The sequence below is a fragment of the Anthonomus grandis genome, chromosome 10 (genome assembly GCF_022605725.1).
Source record: "Anthonomus grandis grandis chromosome 10, icAntGran1.3, whole genome shotgun sequence".
Taxonomy (NCBI): Eukaryota; Metazoa; Arthropoda; class Insecta; order Coleoptera; family Curculionidae; genus Anthonomus; species Anthonomus grandis.
Genome location: NC_065555.1, coordinates 22518805 through 22539597, shown reverse-complemented (window position 1 = coordinate 22539597; position 20793 = coordinate 22518805). Strand labels below are relative to the sequence as shown.

The window sequence follows — 20793 nt, the reverse complement described above, 5'->3', positions numbered from 1 at the left end:
CAGAATAAACGACGTCTAAGCTGGTGTTATGAAGTACAAAAAGTTCCAACATATTTTTGTAAGACAAGATTTTTATTTTAGAAACGTTAAGGAACAGAAGATTAGAATCGCTCTACTATTTAATGGTGACCAAGTCATTTGATACGATTCTCTGTAGTGTCTTAATATCTGGGTTGCTCCCAGTAAAACTTGTATCGTCCGCAAATAGACAGATTTTACCGCTGATGTCTAGACTAGCGATATGATTTATAAACAGTAGAAACAAAATGGGGCCAAGACTGATCCTTGAGGCACCCCTCATTCTATCGCCTTGCCAGAAGACGTCGTTATATTAACCGTAACAAGCTGACTTCTGTCAATAAGATAGAGAGGTATTCTTCTAAGTCCGTAGTGCTCCAATTTGTTAATTAAGATATTACGATTTACACTGTCGAAAGCTTTAGACAAATCGCAGAAAATTATTGCTGTTGAGTGATCGTTGTTTAGGCAGGGCTATACGCTACTAAAAAGGGAAAATATAGCTTCGTTGGTGCATTAACTACTCAAGAATCCAAATTGATTAAAGTATTAAGTATTTTATATTTAAACAGAAATGATAGAAGCCTTTTTTTAATCAATCGTTCAATGATCTTGGATAACGTGGGAAGGAGTGCAATTAGACGATAGTTGGAAACTTGTTCCTTATCACCTCCTTTATGTAGGGAAATAATAATTGCTGTCCTCAGGCAGCTTGGAAAAGCTTTATTTTGAAATGACTTATTAATTAAATTCGTGAGATGATTTAAGGTGAATTCTGGCAGACTTGAAAACATTTTTAGGGTAAGCCTATGTGTTCCAGATGATGTTTTGTTTCTAATATAATTTATTGTACTGCGAAGCTCTGCTAATACTATGGGCATAAAAAAGAATCTGTATACATTTTTATTACGGAGGTGGATCATGGTGTTATGGTATTATATATAATTTTCGCAACCAGGTCGCTAGGAAGTCCCTCTGCATTAATAAAAGTTCGTGTGGCCTTCAAAACATGTACTTGAAAGTTGATCATGGAGGAAGGAAAGAAAGAGCCTGAGAGATTTTAAAATGGAAGGATCCCTCAGTCTAGCCAACAAGTAGCGACTATTTTCTGCAATAGATCTTTGGGACAACTTCACTATTGGAGGTGTCATCGGGTCCATAAATTGTCCATCATCATCCTTCGCATGTTTTTGTGCAAATTTTACAATTTCCCACGTATGGGACTTACTTGCAGCTTTAACCTTTCCTTATTAGAACCTATCCGCACAAATTTGGCCTCACCAGAATTTGTCGCCGATACTGTAATCTGATTATGTGACATCGACGGTGTTGCTTTATAGGGCGTTATATAGGGCGATTTAATTTTTGGCACTTTTAAATAGACTTGCTTAATATAACATAAATGCTTACAATGATGTGTCATACGATGGGGGTTCCCATTGTTAACATATTAAAATAAGGCAGCTGAAGGTGAAGAGGTAATGACAGAACTTTGTCAAATAAAACGTCCTCTGTATATCTAAATTGACATTTTTTTTAAGAAATTATTAAGGGTCGTTTGTTTTGAGATGCATATGAAAAGCACTGCATATAAATTTATTGAAGTGAACACTAAACAAACTAACAAACACGGCGATATTTACGATAAATCTCAAGAGTTCGATTTTAACAGTCGTGGTGTTCGCAACGCGACTTGGTTAGCTCCCTTTTGGCGGGAAAAGGTGTGGAAATCCCGACTGTGGGAATCGATTTCCACTGTGGATTCTTATGAACTGTGGATTCTTATGAATCCACAGTTCTTGAGCTGACGGAAGATACGAGGGGAATGGTATATGATAGTTATATTTAATTAGTGAAGTTTGTCCGAAATCTTGAGACTTTAGAGCTAAAAGAGACCGGTTATTCATAAAACCAGTAGTAGTCTGGAGAAGTAACTTCAGTACGACTGTGTCTCGAGACAAAGAGCCTCTCTCCATCTTCTATAGCGAGGGTGTGAGTACACATGTAAAAAAGAAGTAGCAAGTCTTTTGGAAAACTCCTCACATGACGATTTGTCGTCGAAGCAGGCAATGAAAAGGAGTTTTACAATAAAAGAATTTCGCCTTGGTGTAATACAAATCCCAATGAAGGGCGAAGAAATGGTCAGAATAGACCATCGGCCGACCATTGGTTGGTTAGAAATAGAAGAAGAAAAGCTAAAGGTAGCCTTTTTATCGCCGCGGCCAGTGCGACCGATGCGATTGCTGCGGCAATACGACCTGTCGTATGGGCACCCCTTTAATCTATTTATATAGGTCTCTTTTCAAAGCATCCGACTGCGACAAATGCGACAGATACGATCAACGGGGCAGTACGACCCGACTGCTCTAGGAGCAGTCCGGTCTTATTGTTCGTAGAGGACGCACGCATTTTGAAAGAACAAAACTATTTTGTGTTTCGAAATGGCCCCGTTTTCGAACGAAGATGATGAAAAATTAATTGAATATGTCGCTAAGAATCCACCAATTTATGATTGCAGTCTCTCTGCATATCGAGATAATATTTGAAAGGAATTGCAGCAGAAATAAACAAAACAGGTAGGTGTCATTTATATTTATTATGAATCAAGTATACGAGTATAATACAGTTCACTTTACTTTTTTCGATTTATTCTTTCGTCCTGCCATGATACTTGTCCTTGAGTTATGAAATATTCGCTAAACTTGTTTCTCATAAGAAAACCAGCTGCATTCGCAAATCCGCCCGCACGTGCTAATGGAATTAAATTTTCAGTCGGTAAATCTGCTTCGATATTTTTAGTGTAGTAAGGTTGATTACTCTTTTCTAGATAAGCATCTCGTAAAATGTTGTGGAGGCAATAAGCAACCATGACAATATTATCACATGTTTCAGGAACAACAGCTATTGGCGTATAAAATATTCTGAAGATCTGGCTTAGTAACGCGAATGAATTTTCTGTAACTCTTCTAGCGCGGCATAATCTGTAGTTAAATATGGCTTTAGGTCTACTTTGTTTAGCGTCATTCTTGCAAAATGGTTTCATAAGATACGTATCCAGCCCAAATGCCTCATCCGCGACTAAAACATTTGGAAGTACAATATTACTTTTAGGAAGTTTGTTGGCGTCCGGTACATTAAAGTTGCTAGAAGCGATTTTTTTTCCTATCGCACTTTTGTTAGTTATTCCACTATCTCCTTCCTTTCCATAGAAACCCACGTCTACAGCAATAAAATTGTAGTTTGCATCCACGATTGCTAATAGGACCAAAGAGAAATATTCTTTATAATTATGATACAAAGATCCGGTGTTTGCTGGGCATCTCAAACGGATATGCTTCCCATCCATGGCACCAAAACAATTCGGGAAGTCCTATTTTGTAAAAAAATCCGCTATAATGCGATTAAAATCCGTCACATGCGGTACAGGCATAAATAAAGGAAGTAAAACCTTTCAATATTTCTAATGTTAGTTTTACGAGTTTTCCGATGTGGCATGCGGAAATGCGGTAAGCAAATGCTAATGATTCAAAAGATTCTCCCGTAGCCAGAAACCTAAAAATAAAAACAAAAGCCTATTCTTATTATAGAAATTTTTTAAATGGTAAGTTTATAATTTTGATTACACTTTTGTTTCAGATGAAGAGTGCAAAAAACGATGGCGCAATATTAGATATAGCTACTTTCGGTACAAGCGAAAAAATAAGTTGCCGACAGGGTCATCAGCAGAACAAAAGGTACCTAAATGGATACTATTTAATCGTCTTTTATTTCTTGACAAAGTTTCGCGTGAGAGATTAAGTACTACTAATATAAATGAAGGCGAGACAGAAATGACAGATAACGTGGATGAGGTTGAACAAACAAATTCTCAGTTGTCATCGCAAAATGCTGAAAATGTGGGCATTTAGCTGCAGCAGCAACGACTCGCACAAGTTCAGCCGATGCAGTTTCCCTCTCAACTACAGGTACGCGTCGACTCAATCGCAAAAAAAGAAAGCCGGACTCAAGTAACGACGAGATTATAGAGCTACTAAAGAAAAAAGAGGAATAAAGACAATAAACTTTCTGAGGAATATTTCAACAGTCGCAAGCATCAACCGACGGTCCCCTTCATTCATTTTGTGAGCACATTAAATCGGTGATTGATTCATTGTCGCCTTCTCTACAGGTAGAAGTCAAAAGGGATATTTATAATACCGTCAGTAAGTACGAATTACTAGCAGTCCAAAATAAGTTACAGTATAACAATCATTACGATTATCTTGGATCAAGTAGCACGCATTCATCTACTAGCACTCGCATCCGTTTCCACGAGAGAGTCCTCTAACAGTACATACAGATAATATGTCAAATTCTAATCATTTTAACTCTCCACCGATGCAGTCCCCAGAAAGTTTTTTACCGCCCCAAACGGGCACCGATTGTCCGCAAGTAGCTGAAGATAAAGCTGATGATGAAATAGAATTTAAATCAGTACTTTTAAGGTTGTAAATTACAATAGCGTTTCGACTTAAATTGTAAAAACTTACCTTAATGTGATGAAAAGTTTTTTTTCTGGAGTTATGGATTTTCTTACAGTGCGAGGTTTTAAGTCCTCAATGGCCAAACTAAGTACGAAATTAAATTGGTCATAATTTAGTCTGCAGTATTTTCGAAATATCTCCTCGTCATTTTTTAAATGCCTTTCAATGAGAATATTGAACGAACCTTCACGAGTACGTGATTTATACAGTTCCTTAACGGGTTTTCTTTTTTTTTCAACAACAAGTGATGTAGAATTAAATCGTCATCATCTTCTTGCTCTTCCAGTAATAACTTGCAATACTTTAACGTAGAATTCATTGTAATATATTTATATAAACACCAAAAAAGTCGCAAACAAACTGATGCTTTTAAACAACTTTATGAGGTCGTGGCTGCGCAAAGTCGCAGTCGTGGAAAAGGTGGTACAGACTACAGATGCGACAGATCGCATTGGTCACCAGTCGCAGCAGCACCCTGTCGCTGCCGCAATCATTGAAAGGTCACCTGAAGATGTCAGTTTTCAGTCTTGACAGTTTATGTCAGGCTATGTGATGACGCTTACGAAAAACTTCACTTTTTGTTTACAAAAAAATCAAAATAAATCCTAGTTATATTTGTTGTAATTTTATAAATTTCTGAAAGAAACTACAGGGATTTAAAAACATTTTAAGTTTGTTAGCAAAAGTGACTTCTAGAGATTGTATTTGAGGAGTTCATTCGTGAAATTTAGAATTAGTCTTTAAAGACATTTAAAAATTATATAAGAAAAAGGCACTGCCAGTTCTAATTTTTTCAATAGGAAAATTAAATCTGCAACTATGAATTCTCTACAGTTTTTAGTTAAAGGTGTTAGACAAGAAATTACGGAAAATCACTTGCAACTTAAAGCTATTATTCAGGTTTGTATCTAGTTTATACCCATTCATACCCTTGATATCAGATTTAATAAAACATTTTTCACTTAAATGTTTGAAAAGAAACAGAAACACTAAAAATGGCATCTTGACTATATAATAAAACTTTAAGAAAAATATAACATACACAATATATTACCTTTTCTAGAATGTAAATTACAAGTTTTGAACATTATGATGACGTCAGTAACATAAAGATGTTCTGCTTTGTACTCTTGAAAACTAGGAAATTATTTACCTTTGGAAATGTTCTATAATGAGAAACATTCCTTGGTACTCACCTACCTGATATCTTTAAAACAGTTTATTCGACCAAAAACTACCCAGTATCTGAATCTTTATGCATCAATAATATTAATATTAGTAATTTCCATATAAATATTTCTACAATGTAAGATAAAATTTGCAGGTTAAATACTAATAAGAGTCCAGAGCCAGGTGGCATACCACCCTTCATACTTAAATCACTCAGTTTTGTTCTGTCTCATTCACTTTTGCTTAATGTATCAATAGGATTGGGTATTTTTCCTTATTTTTGGACAGGCTACTTAACTTCACAAAGTTAAGTAGTTTTTTCAAATTCACACAGATTCTCAAAGCTAGAATAAGAGTGATGTAACTAACTATGAACCAGTACGGAACCTAAATGTTATTCCAAACTATTTAAGAAAATTGTAACAGAACATCTTACATCATTACTAGGTCCCTCCATCATATCAGAGCAAACCAGCAGGCTTTCAGATCAGAAGATATGTTGACTACCTGGTGGATGTCTAGAATGTTCTTTTTTATTTTATTTTTTATCTCATCTATTAGTGTTAATAAGAAAAAATTACTCCTACACAAGTCAAAAAAAAGAGAAACAATACAATAAAACTTATTATTAATATAATAAAAAACAAATATTCACATATAGTTCACAGTATCTACACTGACTTCTCTAAGACATTCGACTGGGTAAATCAGGGGATACTCTTAAACAAGCTATCCTATATATAGCTATATACCTGTATACCTATCAAACAGATCTCAAATTTTAAAGGTTAATAAAATAAAGTATATCTTATGAGTTAAGTGTAACTTTAATACACACATTGATACTATAAGTTGTCTAGGGTTCTTGGCTCTGTGGTTTGCAAGTGTAGGGATTTCTCATTGGAGACCTGCAAGAGAGTTTATATCTCAATTGTTGTTTCTCTGCTTAATTATGGTTCAATGGTTTGGTCACCATTTTAGATGAACAGCCGCTTAGCCTTGGAACGGGTTCAGAACAAGTTTGTTAGATTTTGTCTGTTTAAGCTAAATATGAGAATTGCTGATAATCATATATATAACTATTTATTGGAGATGGTAAATCTAAAATCTTTAAAACAAAAAAGTTTAAATTTAGATCTCATTTTTATATTCAAGTTGTTAAATGGTCATATAAATTGCCCTGAACTTCTGAGGATGATTTTCTTTAATGTGCCAACTAGAAACCTAAGACACAATCATTTGATTTCCTTGCCTTTGCGTGGTATTTCACTCTCCAATTGAGAGGACCTTAAGATTGGAGGAATTTAACTCAGGTGATATTTTGGGCATTACCTTGTCTCAGTTTAGACATCAAATTAGGGAAATTATTTGAATCTTTTTGTTGATTTTTTTCAATTTTTTTATTTTTGATTTTATATTTTTTTGATATTATTGGTATTTTAATTTTTAATATTTGTGATATTAGCTTTTAGCTATTGTTCTTTTTTATATTTATTTATGGGTTGTAGTTAAGTTATCAGAGCCAAATCAGTGTCAATGACAATTAAATGGTTAATATGGTTGTTAATTCTGTTCAAATTTAATAGTTTATTATTGTGGTTAGGTTAAATGAATTATTATGTTGTATTATTCTTTTGTAATGGGATTGATCTCGTATAACAATAATATTAAAATAAAATAAATCGTAAAATTCTATCATTAACTAGCTTGTCAATGTGTAGAGCAAAAGTATTTTTTTTCTCGATAACCGCTAGAGATAGGTATAGGAAAGCACAGAATAAACGATCTCACAGAAGCGAAGGCTTGCGTCGGCTCCTTTGATATCCGTGAACCAGTTTTTTATAAGCCCAACTGACAGATGCACCCGGCGCAAATACACTGAGATATCTCGTAAAGTTGTAGTAAACGCATACACCGAACGAAGTGCTTTTATTTTTAAAATCGAAATGGTTATATTCATATAATACGGGAGCAAACTACAAAATTTAGTTACATTTCAAATAGGATTTTTTTGTTAAGGCTTATATTGGTCCTTGCTTTTTAGAATAATTATAATAATTATTATTTTTATAAAAATTGTTATTTGACAGTTTTGATACACGATAGAGGTGTAGGTTAGTATACTTTTAATTTGTTTTGGAATGGAATTTTTGTGTTTTTTTGTGGAAATTTTGATTTTGTTTTATTTATTTATTTTATTTATTTATTCATAATACGGGAAAACCCCATTAACTGTAAATTTTACAAAGCAATAATATTTACATAAACAACTTTCATAATCTAAACCTACTTAAAAAATTAATACTAAAGTAAAAAACACCTATACTACATATACTAGAAACAACCTTAATAATTTATATGCAAGAATGTAAATACAAAACTTTATGCACAATTATGAAGTAAGTGACCTCTTTAGATGCATTAAGGAACTTATGTTAAACACATCAATATTCGAATTGTTTAACAAATTCATATACCTATCCATAGGATTGTTAATTCCATAGGATGTTCTGTGGATTGGAATGTTAAAGGTTACATTATGGCGCAACCCGTGATGAGGAACATTAAATCGTATGCGACCCAACAGATCATTATAATGGTAAATAATATTTGCCTTTAGTAAGGCATTAGCTGAGAAAAAGTCTGCTATTTGTGTGATGTTAATATGTTAACAATATATATATACATATGTACATAGGTAGGTATTTTTAAATTAAATTTTAGCTGGAAGGTTTATACGCAGGTATGTTTTCTCGTATGTTTTAAACACAACACATTTAAGAGTAGATATCTTCCGCTTTTATATATTTATATATAAAAAGATATATGTATGTATTATTATATATATATATGTAGGTGCCACACACACGTCCATATTTTATAAAGGTATTATACGTTGTATAGTCGCCGTCCATTATGATAGTCTGGAACAAAATATAAGATTTTTAAGGGTTTTACTACTACTATATTATGCACTTGCATGGGTAAACCAGTCCATAAAAAGACAGATAATTGAAAATTAGAGTCATTATTCTTTATCACATAAAAATACTGTATACCTAAATCAACCTTAATATTTTTTATCTATGTACAATGTTATGTACCTGCACGTATGTACACATACATAGATACATATGGTTTAGGCATATACATATATGTTTATTAAATTAAATAATTTTTATTCTGTATTTATTTGCATGGCACGACAAATTAATTAGGGAATATTCTGAACTTTTCAAAGCTTTTAAACAACCATAATAATAATGAATAATACATAATAATGTAACTTTTGTATACCTACTTTAATGAAAATAAAAAACGGCAAATTACAAAATATTGCAAATATACACACTAACGCTCGTACTAATACACTAATTATGACCCGATACACCACGTGGGCGACGACAGTTGTACCCGTTAGAATGGGGGTAAATGGGAGGAGCCTGAACGAAAAACCGGTTCGGTAAAAACGGCTAGCCTTCGCTTCTGTGAGATCGTTTATTCTGTGAGGAAAGTATGAATATGAAACAGGGAATCAAAATATCTACAAATATATAGGGTGTTTTATTTAAAAAATTAAAGGGATGGTCATTTTTCGATATAAGCTGAAAATATTTTAGACTGATAGAGCATTATCTGTTACCACTGCTACCATAAGTTTCAGAAAAATGCTATGTTCCATCGATCGGTCGTCAATCACCATGTATGTTATTAAATTGCATAAGACCATTGTGAGAAAAAATCTCCAATGGTTTGCAGTATTTGGGAGGTACATTCAAAGGTTTAAAGTGTGTCTTTCTTTGCAATCCACTGTTAAGTAATTGAAATCCCCACAACTTAGCACTGGGTGGTTCTTCATTTTATGCAGATTTAAACCTAGTTTTTTTTCTTTTCAATAGATATGAGCTTATTCACTTGAGGTTGGTCCTCAGATATAATGCTCAAGTTTTTTTATCAAAATCATCACCAACTATACTAAAATATTGATCAATTTACATTATTAGAGACCATGTTGCTCTTCCAGTAAAGTATTAGCAATACATTTATAAAACTAAATCATGGTTTAGTTGTTCTTTATAGTTACCTGTATCAGTTCATAATAAACTAATATACAGTGTGATTCTTAATTGCCTCCTCCCTCTTATCTTTTAAATGCGTTTATATAAAAATTTGCAATTTGGCACACATCATTAGCAACCTAAATTCTACTTTTTGGTCCCTAGCTCATTTTGCAAAACTTCAAAATGGCTTCCCGCCGCCAATAAAATTATATAGAAAGGAGGGTCATGCGATTCATTGTTTGAAAGCTCCCACTGAATGCTCTATGGTTTTAGAATATCATATATAATATTCTAATAAGTCATTACTTCTACCCATAGCAAAATGACAATTTTTCAAAATCTTATTTTTCGCATTTTTATTGTGTTGTTTTTTGTAGAATTTGTATTTTTTGTCAATGTCAAAAAAACATCAAAAAACTTTACAAACCACAACATACCTACAAACAAATTACACCAGAACAGGTGTAATAAAGAAAATAAATAAGATTTTGAAAAATTTCCATTTTGCTATGGGTAGAAGAAATGACTAAATATTCTAAGACTATAACGCATTCAGTGGGAGCTTTCAAATGATTTATCGTATGGACCCTCTTTCTACGTAATTTTATTTTTCAAAATGGCGTCCCGCCGCCATTATATACAGTATCAGACAAAAAAAAAGCGACGATACAGTTTTTTTCTTTTATTAAAAAAGCAAAAACGCAAGAAGAATTAAAACACAATAAAACAAATACACTCATTAATAAACATATATTTATTACATAACATACCAAAATTCTTCCGTATAAACAAGATCATAAAAAGAAAAAGAGAAGTTAAATATTTCTATACGACAAAAATTAAGCGACACTTACAATAAAAATAAAAGAAAACATTATCAGATTGCGCCCTTAATATTTAGTCCACAAGCCTTTATTTGCGATTACCTGGCGGCACCTTTGAGGCATGGAAGAAATAAATTATCAATTATATCTTGATCAATATTTTTCCATATATTTTTAATTTCTTCATAAATGTACTCTTTGTTTTTATAGGTTTTACTTCTAAGTTGACAATCCACAATTTCCCACAGGTTTTCGATCGGGTTAAGATCGGGTGATTGGGCTGGCCATTTAAGAGTGGGTATTTTATTTTCATTAAACCATTCTTTTGTACATTTTGCTGTATGTTTTGGATCATTGTCGTGTTGGAAAACAAAACGTAGTGGCATATTTCATTCCGCATAAGGTAGCATGACATTTTCAAGGATATATTTATACTTAAACCTATCCATAATGCCCTCAATTTGGTAAATTGGTCCCATTTCATAGCCAGAGAAACAACCCCACACTAACACGTTGCCACCTCCATGTTTTACAGTACCTTGGACATACATTGGGTCAAGTCTTTTACCTGCAATACGACGAACATATTGAACACCATCACTTTTATACAAATTAAACTTTGACTCATCACTAAAAAGTATTTTTTTTCCATTGCTCTGGTGTCCAGTGAGCATGTTGTTCTGCAAACAGAAGACGTGCTTTAATATTCTTCTTACTAAGAAGCATTTTTTTGGCAGGTTTGCTTGCTTTTAAGCCTACTTCAATTAGTCTGCGCTGTATCGTTCGAGAGGAAACATTAAAGCCTTCAGCTTCAGCCAGAATTTGCTTTGCTGACAGAAGAGGATTTGCCTGGGAGATCCTTTTAATTTTTCTATCCAGTTTCTTTGAAGTTTTTCTCGGTCTTTCCCGTCTGTTTTCGGTTAACTACTTTTCCTCTAATTCGATAGTTCTGAATAGCCCTTGACACAGCAGATTTTGAAACCCTTAGTTCTTGTTTTATTACGTATTGTGGTGTTCCCATCTTATATGATGCAATAATTCTTTCTTTACGATCAATAGAAAAACTTTTACCACGAGGCATTTTTAATCAAATTATAGATTTGATACCGACCAAAACCGATGTTTATCTACTAATGGTATGAAAAATATCGATCAAATCGCTTTATTTTTGTCCATGAAAAAATGCATAAAAACATACAACAATTTACTAATCTCTTGCTATTCATCACAAGAGGCAAAGAATGTTTAAATACGATTAACAAAGGTATGTACTGATACTACAAAATTCTTCCTAATTATACGAGGTACAGTCACAAAGTTTTTTAGGAATATTATAGCATCACTTAATTTTTGTCCGATACTGTATGTGCTAAATTTCAAATTTTTATTTAAATGCATTCAAAAGATAAGAGGGGGGGAACAATTAACAGCCGCACTGTATAATAATAATAAGATGAATTTGTAAATAAATTAATAATATACAATTTTCATTTTATACATTTTTAGGATATAAATGCTTGTACCGGACCTCTCTCTGAATTACAAAATCTAAATAGTGCAGGGCGTTGCAAAATTTCCATTCTTCGAAAGTTAATAGACAAATTTGGAGATACGGTTAAAGAACATAGGGATCAAGAACTCCTTAAGGAGGTCATTTTAGAAAGAGAGCAACTGGCAAGGTATTTGAATCATTTTTTAAATTATTACATACAAGGCATATTTATTGTGAATTCAAATTATGTTTATCTTTTAATAAATGTTTTAGCTCAATGGATGCATTTAAAAAGGCGAACTTAAAGTCCATGTTAGCAATAGAAAAAATCTCAAAAGAGGATTTGTTAAACCATAGCAAGGAAAAAGACCTAAAACAAAGACTGAAGAGAGATAAAGAAAGTATGGTGAAAATGAGTTCTAATGTTACTGATCAACTGCTTGGGATTAGTAAACAATTAGCTGATACTACTAAACAGGTACCTTTTATGCAAATGTTGGTGAAATAATAAAGTTATAGATATTTAAGAGAAAAAAACTGTTGAAATGCTTCATATATTCAGGTGAACTTTGGAACAGATTATTTTGTTATTTAGCGTTCCTTGCTTACTTTCTTATGATCATTTTTACTATTACTTTTTGATAATTTTTCACATTTTTTATATGGAAAGTCTGAATTCTTTCCTTACATTCGAGAAGGTTGAAGGGATTATAGCTGCATACACAATTTGTTTAGATAGAATTGCCAAATGAAAGAGTTTTTTAAATTCACCGCCAATCTAATTGTCTAATTTATTTTGACCGCGACCAATAACGATTTGTAACGCGTGCATGCGTCAATGATGGCTTCGACAGGTGCGCGTTTCTCCTCCTGGAGAAACCTTGAACTCATATGCATCAAAATGTACAATTAAAATTTACATTGGGAATAACCACATATATAAGGAAAGTAAATTTGATTTAAAAAGATAAAATTGATTTATGTCGAAGCAAGTGTAAAATTGTCAACCGTCCTGCATTTCGAAGGACGACTTTCATTTGACGAGTATCCTGTTTCCTGCAATCATCCCTTACCATTATTTTCTTTAAGGATTGTAAAGTAACTAGAGAAAAAATGAAAACTCTAAGTCTCAGTCTCAAAATATCTTTTTATGTATTAATCAGGTAACATGTTTCGCTAATAAAGCATCATCAGACTTACAATAAAACCTTACACTAAAGCAAAATCAAATATTAAAAATTAGTTAAAATTACCTTATAGCTAGATAACCTGCTAAGTACTGACAAATAAAATTTAAATCTGAGAATACCCACATATTTTATAATAAAAACAATAACACGGCACAAAAATTCAACAAAAAATATAAAAAGGAAAAATCGTGACAGGTGTAGTATTTGAACCCACGCTCTAAAGTTGATCTCGGTGAAACACCAGACCGTTAACCACTCAGCCAGCCCTGCTTATGAATATTAGAGTCAGAGGCATATATGCGTATCGTGAGCAGAAACAAGAGGTTAGATAAGATTATTAAAGATAAGTCCTGGCTCAAAGGTGAAAACATCATTAACGCATGTCAAAATTGTATTATTTTTGGCTTTGGTGATTTCCATTTTCTCCAAGAGATCCAACTTTCTACCCTTAGGGCACTCGTGAACAATGGAAACATTTTCAGGGACGGAAAAACTATGACCCGTTGATAATAAATGGTTAGCAAATGCTGACTTAGTTTCTGTGGTGTCGGTGTCCCTGAACTTATTAACGAGGCTTAGGTGTTCCTGTACCCTTATGGATACTCTCCTTCCTGATTGTCCCACATAAACAGCAGGGCAATCCTTACAATTAGGACAATATACACCCGATTTAGATAGAGGGTCACTTATATCCAAAAGGATGGATATCGCCTTTAATAGTTGGGAGGGGGGTCATGTGAGGTTATTATTATTTGATGGGTTTTGCCGGTTTTGATTTTTACACGTTTCTGAAAGTGGAGAATTTAGAATTTGGCCTGTATTCGTCTAAATTTTTTGCCGTTTTTACTGTGAGGAAGTGTGTTTTTTTTATTTGTGTTTGTGGATTTGTTTTGATATTATACTTAAAGACTTTATAAGGTTAAAAACTTATTTACAAATAATTATGTTATTTTTTAAAAATTTTGTCACTGGTTCTGTAATACATAATGTCGGGCAATGTATGCCAATATTATGACTGTAGGCGAACTAGAAGAGAGAATCCTACGTTAAAGATGTTTAAATTTCCTTATAAAAATCCAAGTATTGGCGAACGTTGGATTTTAAATTGCGGTAAGTCCTAGAGTTCTATAAACATACTCAACCTTAACTGTGCCTTAGTAAGTAAGTACAGGGTGTTCCATTTAAGAGGAAAAACGGCATATTTTTTGACTTTCCCGGTATATTTAAAAAAATTGAAGATAGCCAATCGACGTATTACTCGGAGAATTTGAAAATCGTAATAAGGAAACAATTCCATAAAAAACAAAAAAGACTGACGACATTGTTTTCTTATTACGATTTTCAAATTCTCCGAGTTAAAATACGTCGATTGGCTATCTTCAATTTTGTAAATATACGGAAAAAGTAAAAAATATGCCGTTTTTCCTCTTAAATGGAACACCTTGTACCTAAAGTTCGTTTCGTGGGTCTTTAACTGTAGCTCCTAGAAGAGCCAGATATAAATACGTGTATTTTTACGCAAAGTTACAACTGAATACCTGTGAAATGAACATCACCTACAATCTATATTTATCTCAAGTTTTAATTGGGAACTATTCGGCAATGAAAATTACAGTTAACCAAAAGCTATAATTTTCTGACTTTTAGGTAAATGAAAAATGTGTAAGGTGGTAAAACTATGAGGTGGTGTACAAAGCTAATTTTTGAATACTGAAAATTAAATTTAAAGAATAAAAATATATAATACCGGTTTAAATAGTCAAATTCCAAAACAATAATTACTTTGAGATAAAACCTTAAAAATAGTACCATAACAAATAATAAAAGTTATTTATTAGAGTAAAATAGCCGTTTTAAAATTACTGCCTTCGTTAAAGCTCGTGTAGTAAACTTCATCATTTTACTCCCTATTAATCATTTTACTGCCTCATCCGTAAAAGTCAATAAAGTGAACTTTTTGAGTGAAGGCGAAAAATATATTATTTTATTTTATTATACTGAATCTTCTGATCTTGACAAACTTTAAAGTATACAAACTCAAAAATTAGAAGGATAAATTGTAACCTTAAATTGTAAAGCGAATCGTCAAATTTAGATCATCAGGTTGACAAAAAATATAAGTTACGCTTTTCTTTTTAAATAGGTAGGTATTATATGATACCGATTTTGGGGAAGTTTGAGGATGGGATCGTTGATATAAATATTTTTGATAGAATTTCTCTTTTGCGCGCCATCGTTTTTTTGTGCTCATGCAGTTTTGTATACTTAGTGTTGCCATTGCTAAGTGGGACACAGGAAATCCCATGTTATTTTTGATAGGGATTGGCTTTCCTCTTTAACTTAGAGAAAAAAGTATTAAAATTTATTAAAGAGCACTAAAATCTACAGCCTATAAAATAGCACAGCAATAAAATAGCACGTCACGCACAGACATTTTTTACTTATTTAAATAGCTTAAATCTCTACCACTTGTTACTTTGATAGTCAAAATACCTTTGACATATATATCAATTAACGCCGATTCTGTGAGCTTTATTAAGCTTTATAGCCAAAAATCTATATAAAAAATTATCTTTTTTTATTGCAATGTATTTACAGGTAACAACCAACATTTTTTTTATCTTGACTAGTGGACCGTCAAATAAGTTTGTCATTTTATACATGACTACTGTATTGGTGGTAAATACAGTAGTCATTTGGCTTTTTACTTTGAGCAGTACCTGTAAGTACAGCGTGACAAAAAACTCATCAAGATTTTTGGACATAACCTCTAAACAGACCAATTAAAAAAAATAAAAGTTATTTTGTTAGTAGAAGATTTTATTATTCTTTAATTAACTTAAATATTTTTTCTCTCTACAAAGAGAGTCAATATTTTCCTAGGTCCCTCTTGGCGATGCAACACCCGAAATAAAAATTAATCATCAAAGGTATCTTTATTATTTACCGATTTCAGGAAACGCAACGTTACTTTGTATGGATCTGGAAATCCTGAAAAATAAACACTTGTGTGAGCGACATTTTGCGGACAGCGCTTTTCGGACGGAAAAATGGCGTTATTTAAAAACAAATGCAATACCCTACGTATATTTCCCAACAGATGGACATTTAAAAGTACTATCACCAGAAAGAACCTATTCGGGGAAAAAACGGGCTTTACCTACAGACAGTCCAACCACGAAAATGTAACAAAAAAATTACATTTAGACGAAGGCGATCATAATACAAAAAAACTAGAGGAAATAATTAAACTTCCAAATCATACAATGACGCCAAGAAAATTAATGTTAAAAAAACAAATAAAAATTCTCGGAAGTAAATTAAAAAAAAATAAATTCCTTATGCGACTTTTACAGTTAAAACAAAAAAATAATAAATCTTTAATTTCAAAAGTAATGCCATTGTTAACATCTCTATCAGTAGTACCAAAAACATTTATTTTGATGCAATTAAATGGACAGTCTAGAAAAAAATGGCACAACAGGGAAAAAGAAGTGTCTGTGTCAATTTTTTTAAAATTTCCTGCGGCATATATGTTTTTGAGGCGTAAAGGTTTTATTTTACCGTCCGTTTCAACAATACGAAGATGGATGAGCGAAAATTTATTTAAAACAGATATTGACAACGGTTTAAAGTATCATCTTAAAAAAAAATGTGAGGGTATGACCAAAAATGAAAAAAAATGTGTGTTAGCTTTTGACGAGGTTAGCATTAAAAAACTAATTGAATACAACAAAAAGCTCGATCTCATTGAAGGATTTGAAGATTTAGGTGTCTTAGGGCGATCCTCAAAAAAAGCAACACATGCTCTCGTATTTTCGATTAAAGGCCTATATAAGAATTGGAAACTTCCGATATCCTATTATTTTTTAAACCATAACTTTAAGTTTTTTCATAAAAATAACATAGGTACTAGTAATGTTTCTTTGATTTTGTTATTTAAAATGTTTGTGAGAATTATTTTCTATTAAAACATATTAAAACATATTCCTCCACTTTGTTCCTAATTATCTTCAAATGTCAACTTTAAAGATTAAGGCCTTATCAATAATAATTCTGCGATGCGGTACAAAGACAAATCAATGCAAAAAATGCCAAAAATTAAGTCTTATAGATTTGGAATCGTTTTATTTTTCTAGGTACGTACATTTTTTTTTTTAAATTTTAGCGTTTGAAATAATAATGGAGAAATTTTAATATTAATGCGAACAAAACCAAAATGATGACTCAACAATTTTTCGCGATTTTTACAAATTTTTTCAATGCAATAATATGGTAGGTGTAATATTTTATGTAGTTTTACAGATGCACATAATGCAGGCAACAAAACGTTACTATATATTAAGGCCCAAGCAATTTTATCTCAGTGTATCTAAATAAATAAAGCAAGAAAACATAGTCTAGAAACTTGTGACTAAGTTACATCAATATTACATCATCGTTATAATACGTTAAATCAATATGTTAAGAATAAACTAAAAATTAATTAAAACATCAATTTTCCCAAAACTTAATTTTTGCGAATACCTCATTCTGCCTTTATACGGCGCGGCGCGGCGCGAGAGAATTATTCACTAACAGATAAAATTTAAAATGTTATCAGTAATGGCAACGTCGCTTCGATTCTTACACGGTTAGCGCATAAAATATTCTTATTTAAGGAAGCATTGATGTCTCCTTTTCGGTTCACAGCTTGCCATTTACGTGGGTTATCTATTCGTTAGTATAATTATCTTTGATGCAGGACAATCAAAGGGATTTGACACGGATATTGCTAAATTGCTAATGGAAGTTGTATATTCTGAATACAAACACAATGAGGTTCCAACTATAGAGATGGTTAAGGACACCTTATCGGCAAGGGACAAACATTTCTCAGTCTCCTTGCGGAGATATCTGATACAACTTGTATTTAAGTTAAGGATGGTGATAAAGGGCTGCTGTCATGGAAACTACTGGAATTGTCAGAGGACGTATAGAATATTTGGAAAAAATTATAAATTTTGAGAGGAAGAAAGATCTATATATTATTTAGATGAAACACGGTATGATACACATGACATGGCAAAAAAGGTTGGATTAATAGTTCTAACAAATGTGTCCTAAAAGATGTTCCACCAAACAGGGGTTCTCGGACGATCATTATTCATTGTGGTTCAAAAGAAGGTTGGGTGAAAGATGAACTGAAATTGTGTGGCAAAAAAATAAAAGAGTGCAATGTGGACTATTGTAAAAACATGCATGCAGATATATTTAAAACCTGGTTTGAGAAAACATTAATTCCAAATTTAAAGGAAAAGAGTGTGATTGTTATGGATAATGCATCATACCATTCAATGCTTTCTGAAACAATCCGAAACACATCTTCCCACAAAATGGGAAATTGAGACCATTTTATTTAAACATGAGCTCTATTTTTATGAATCTTATACAAAGAAACAATTATTGGAAGTTATAAATACCAAATCATGGGAAAAGCAGTATGTAGTAGATATCATAGCTAAAAAGTATGGTCATACTGTCCTTAGACTTCCTCCGAATCATTGTATATCTTGCTATCAACTATCCTGAATTTCTAACTTAATAAAAGTAAACTCTGTTAATCCAATTCAATCCCGAATAATAAAACTCTAAATACAAATAAATTTTAAGGCCGGACCTGTGCAACTTTCACGCTTGAGTGGCTGTGACTGAGGTCAGACGTCTAACAAAATAGTACGTGGGCGTATGTAGTCAAATTTTATGAAGCAAATGTATAAATTATTACAAAAATGTTTAAAACATTTATTTATTTAATGGAATGATTAAATATCGCTTAGAATATTACTTTAAGACTCTTTCCACATAAAATTTTGCGGTTTAAACATGCATGCCATGTGACAATACAAGCAACAGCGTCACACCGACTATTCGCGGCACATCAAAGAATCTAATAGATCTCTGACCTGGACTTTACCTTTATGTTTGACAATACTGAAAATTGTTATAATGAGAAGTTGGTTAGAACTATAAACGATGTTCAAATATATCCAATTACATGCTGGCACTTAAAACATATTTTTCTACTACCGTGCGTAAAGTGCTCACTTTAGACACTTCCCAGGGATAAATTTATTTTGTCGTGGTTTGTATGTTTGGTGTTAGATACTAAAGTAACTATTATTTTTTGTCCTCTATTCTAAACGTTTTTATCTAAAAAATGATTATAATGAGTTAGCAAACATACTCAAATGCATTTTAATTTTTTTGTTATCACTGGTTATTTGACTATTTAAAAATCGAGTAGGTATCTACCGGTGTATTTTATCATTCTACATATATTAAGACCCAGATACGAGAATTAATAGGTTCAGCTGCAGAACCTATTATTTATTCTTGACTACTAAATTTATGACAGGTATAATATTCAGTATATACTTGATTCCCGATATATCAGGGTATTTGATTAACAATTGCAATTTTATTTTTTTTTTCAGAGCGCCCAAACATTGGAAACATTAGCCATATCATCTCAAGCAGTATTCGGCACACAGGAAGAACTGAAAAACACTTCTGGAATAATCGGACAATCGGGAAAATTGCTAAAAAAATACGGTAGGCGCGAACTGACTGATAAAATTTTGACGTCATTCGCATTTGCATTCTTTATAGGTTGCGTGGTTTATATTGTACAAAAAAGACTGTTCTAGATTATTTGTTTGGTAATCGATTTTTTGTCCTTTTGTGGTCCATTATATTAAGTATTTTATTATTGGGTGATTGTTTTGTTGGTGCTAATTTTTTTTGTCCTTTATGATTATCAGTTAAGCATTTTAAAAATTCCTTAAAGTATTTAATGTTGTATGCTCTAATGCTCATTCCTTTTAGGTGTTTAGGTGTATATTAGGCAAATTAAACCATACAGAGTGAGCCACCAAAAAGCCCAGGTTTTAAAAAAAAGATTATTGGCCCAAATTTTTGACCAAAAGCCATTTTCAAATCTTCAACCACTCAGGCATCCTCTAATATATGTTCGAAAAAATGCAAAGAAACAAAATTACCAAAAAAACTATTTTATTAATCAAGTAACTGCTGACATATACTACCCCCTGCGTCATTCTGTCCGTACATTCTGGAGTATTTTCGGTGTCATATCGCTATTATATTAATAATTTGCCCTTGTAGGACTTGTAATGGCTACGATATAGGATGGTTATTACTCCACAAAAAATCGAATAGGGTAAAGTCGAGGGACCGAGGAGGCTATTCAATCATATCTCTTCGTCCTAATTAGCCTTGAAATTCTGACCTTTAATTACAGTTTCTGTATAATGTAGAGGCCATTCTCTATTATATTACTTCAACCTAGCTCAATAAAATTTTTGAGTAAATCCATTCGATTTTAATCGAATACATTAAATTTCTAGGAAGAAAAGAACGACCCAGATATAGAATTTACAAAATTATCTGCCCATTCTTTTAACTTTTGTGTATCTCGAGAAAACTGCTTAGTAACATTCCAGAAAAAAAATGAGT

The 20793-nt window shown here is 32.4% G+C and overlaps 1 protein-coding gene across 1 annotated transcript; it reads left to right on the top strand.

Moving 5' to 3' along the window:
* The first annotated feature begins 5115 nt into the window (after nt 1-5115).
* Nucleotides 5116-20029, top strand: LOC126740944 (vesicle transport protein SEC20). Its single transcript, XM_050447143.1, has 4 exons — nt 5116-5441; nt 12103-12275; nt 12362-12566; nt 19755-20029. The coding sequence occupies exons 1-4, from the start codon at nt 5361-5363 to the stop codon at nt 19965-19967; spliced, it is 672 nt and encodes a 223-aa protein (XP_050303100.1). The 5' UTR covers nt 5116-5360; the 3' UTR covers nt 19968-20029.
* Nucleotides 20030-20793: the final 764 nt, after the last annotated feature.

Coding starts and splice junctions, on each gene's coding strand:
- LOC126740944 (XM_050447143.1), top strand. CDS start 5,361: ATGAATTCTCTACAGTTTTTAGTTAAAGGTGTTAGACAAGAAATTACG. Junction 5,442..12,102: donor AACTTAAAGCTATTATTCAG/GTTTGTATCTAG, acceptor ATACATTTTTAG/GATATAAATGCTTGTACCGG. Junction 12,276..12,361: donor GAAAGAGAGCAACTGGCAAG/GTATTTGAATCA, acceptor TAAATGTTTTAG/CTCAATGGATGCATTTAAAA.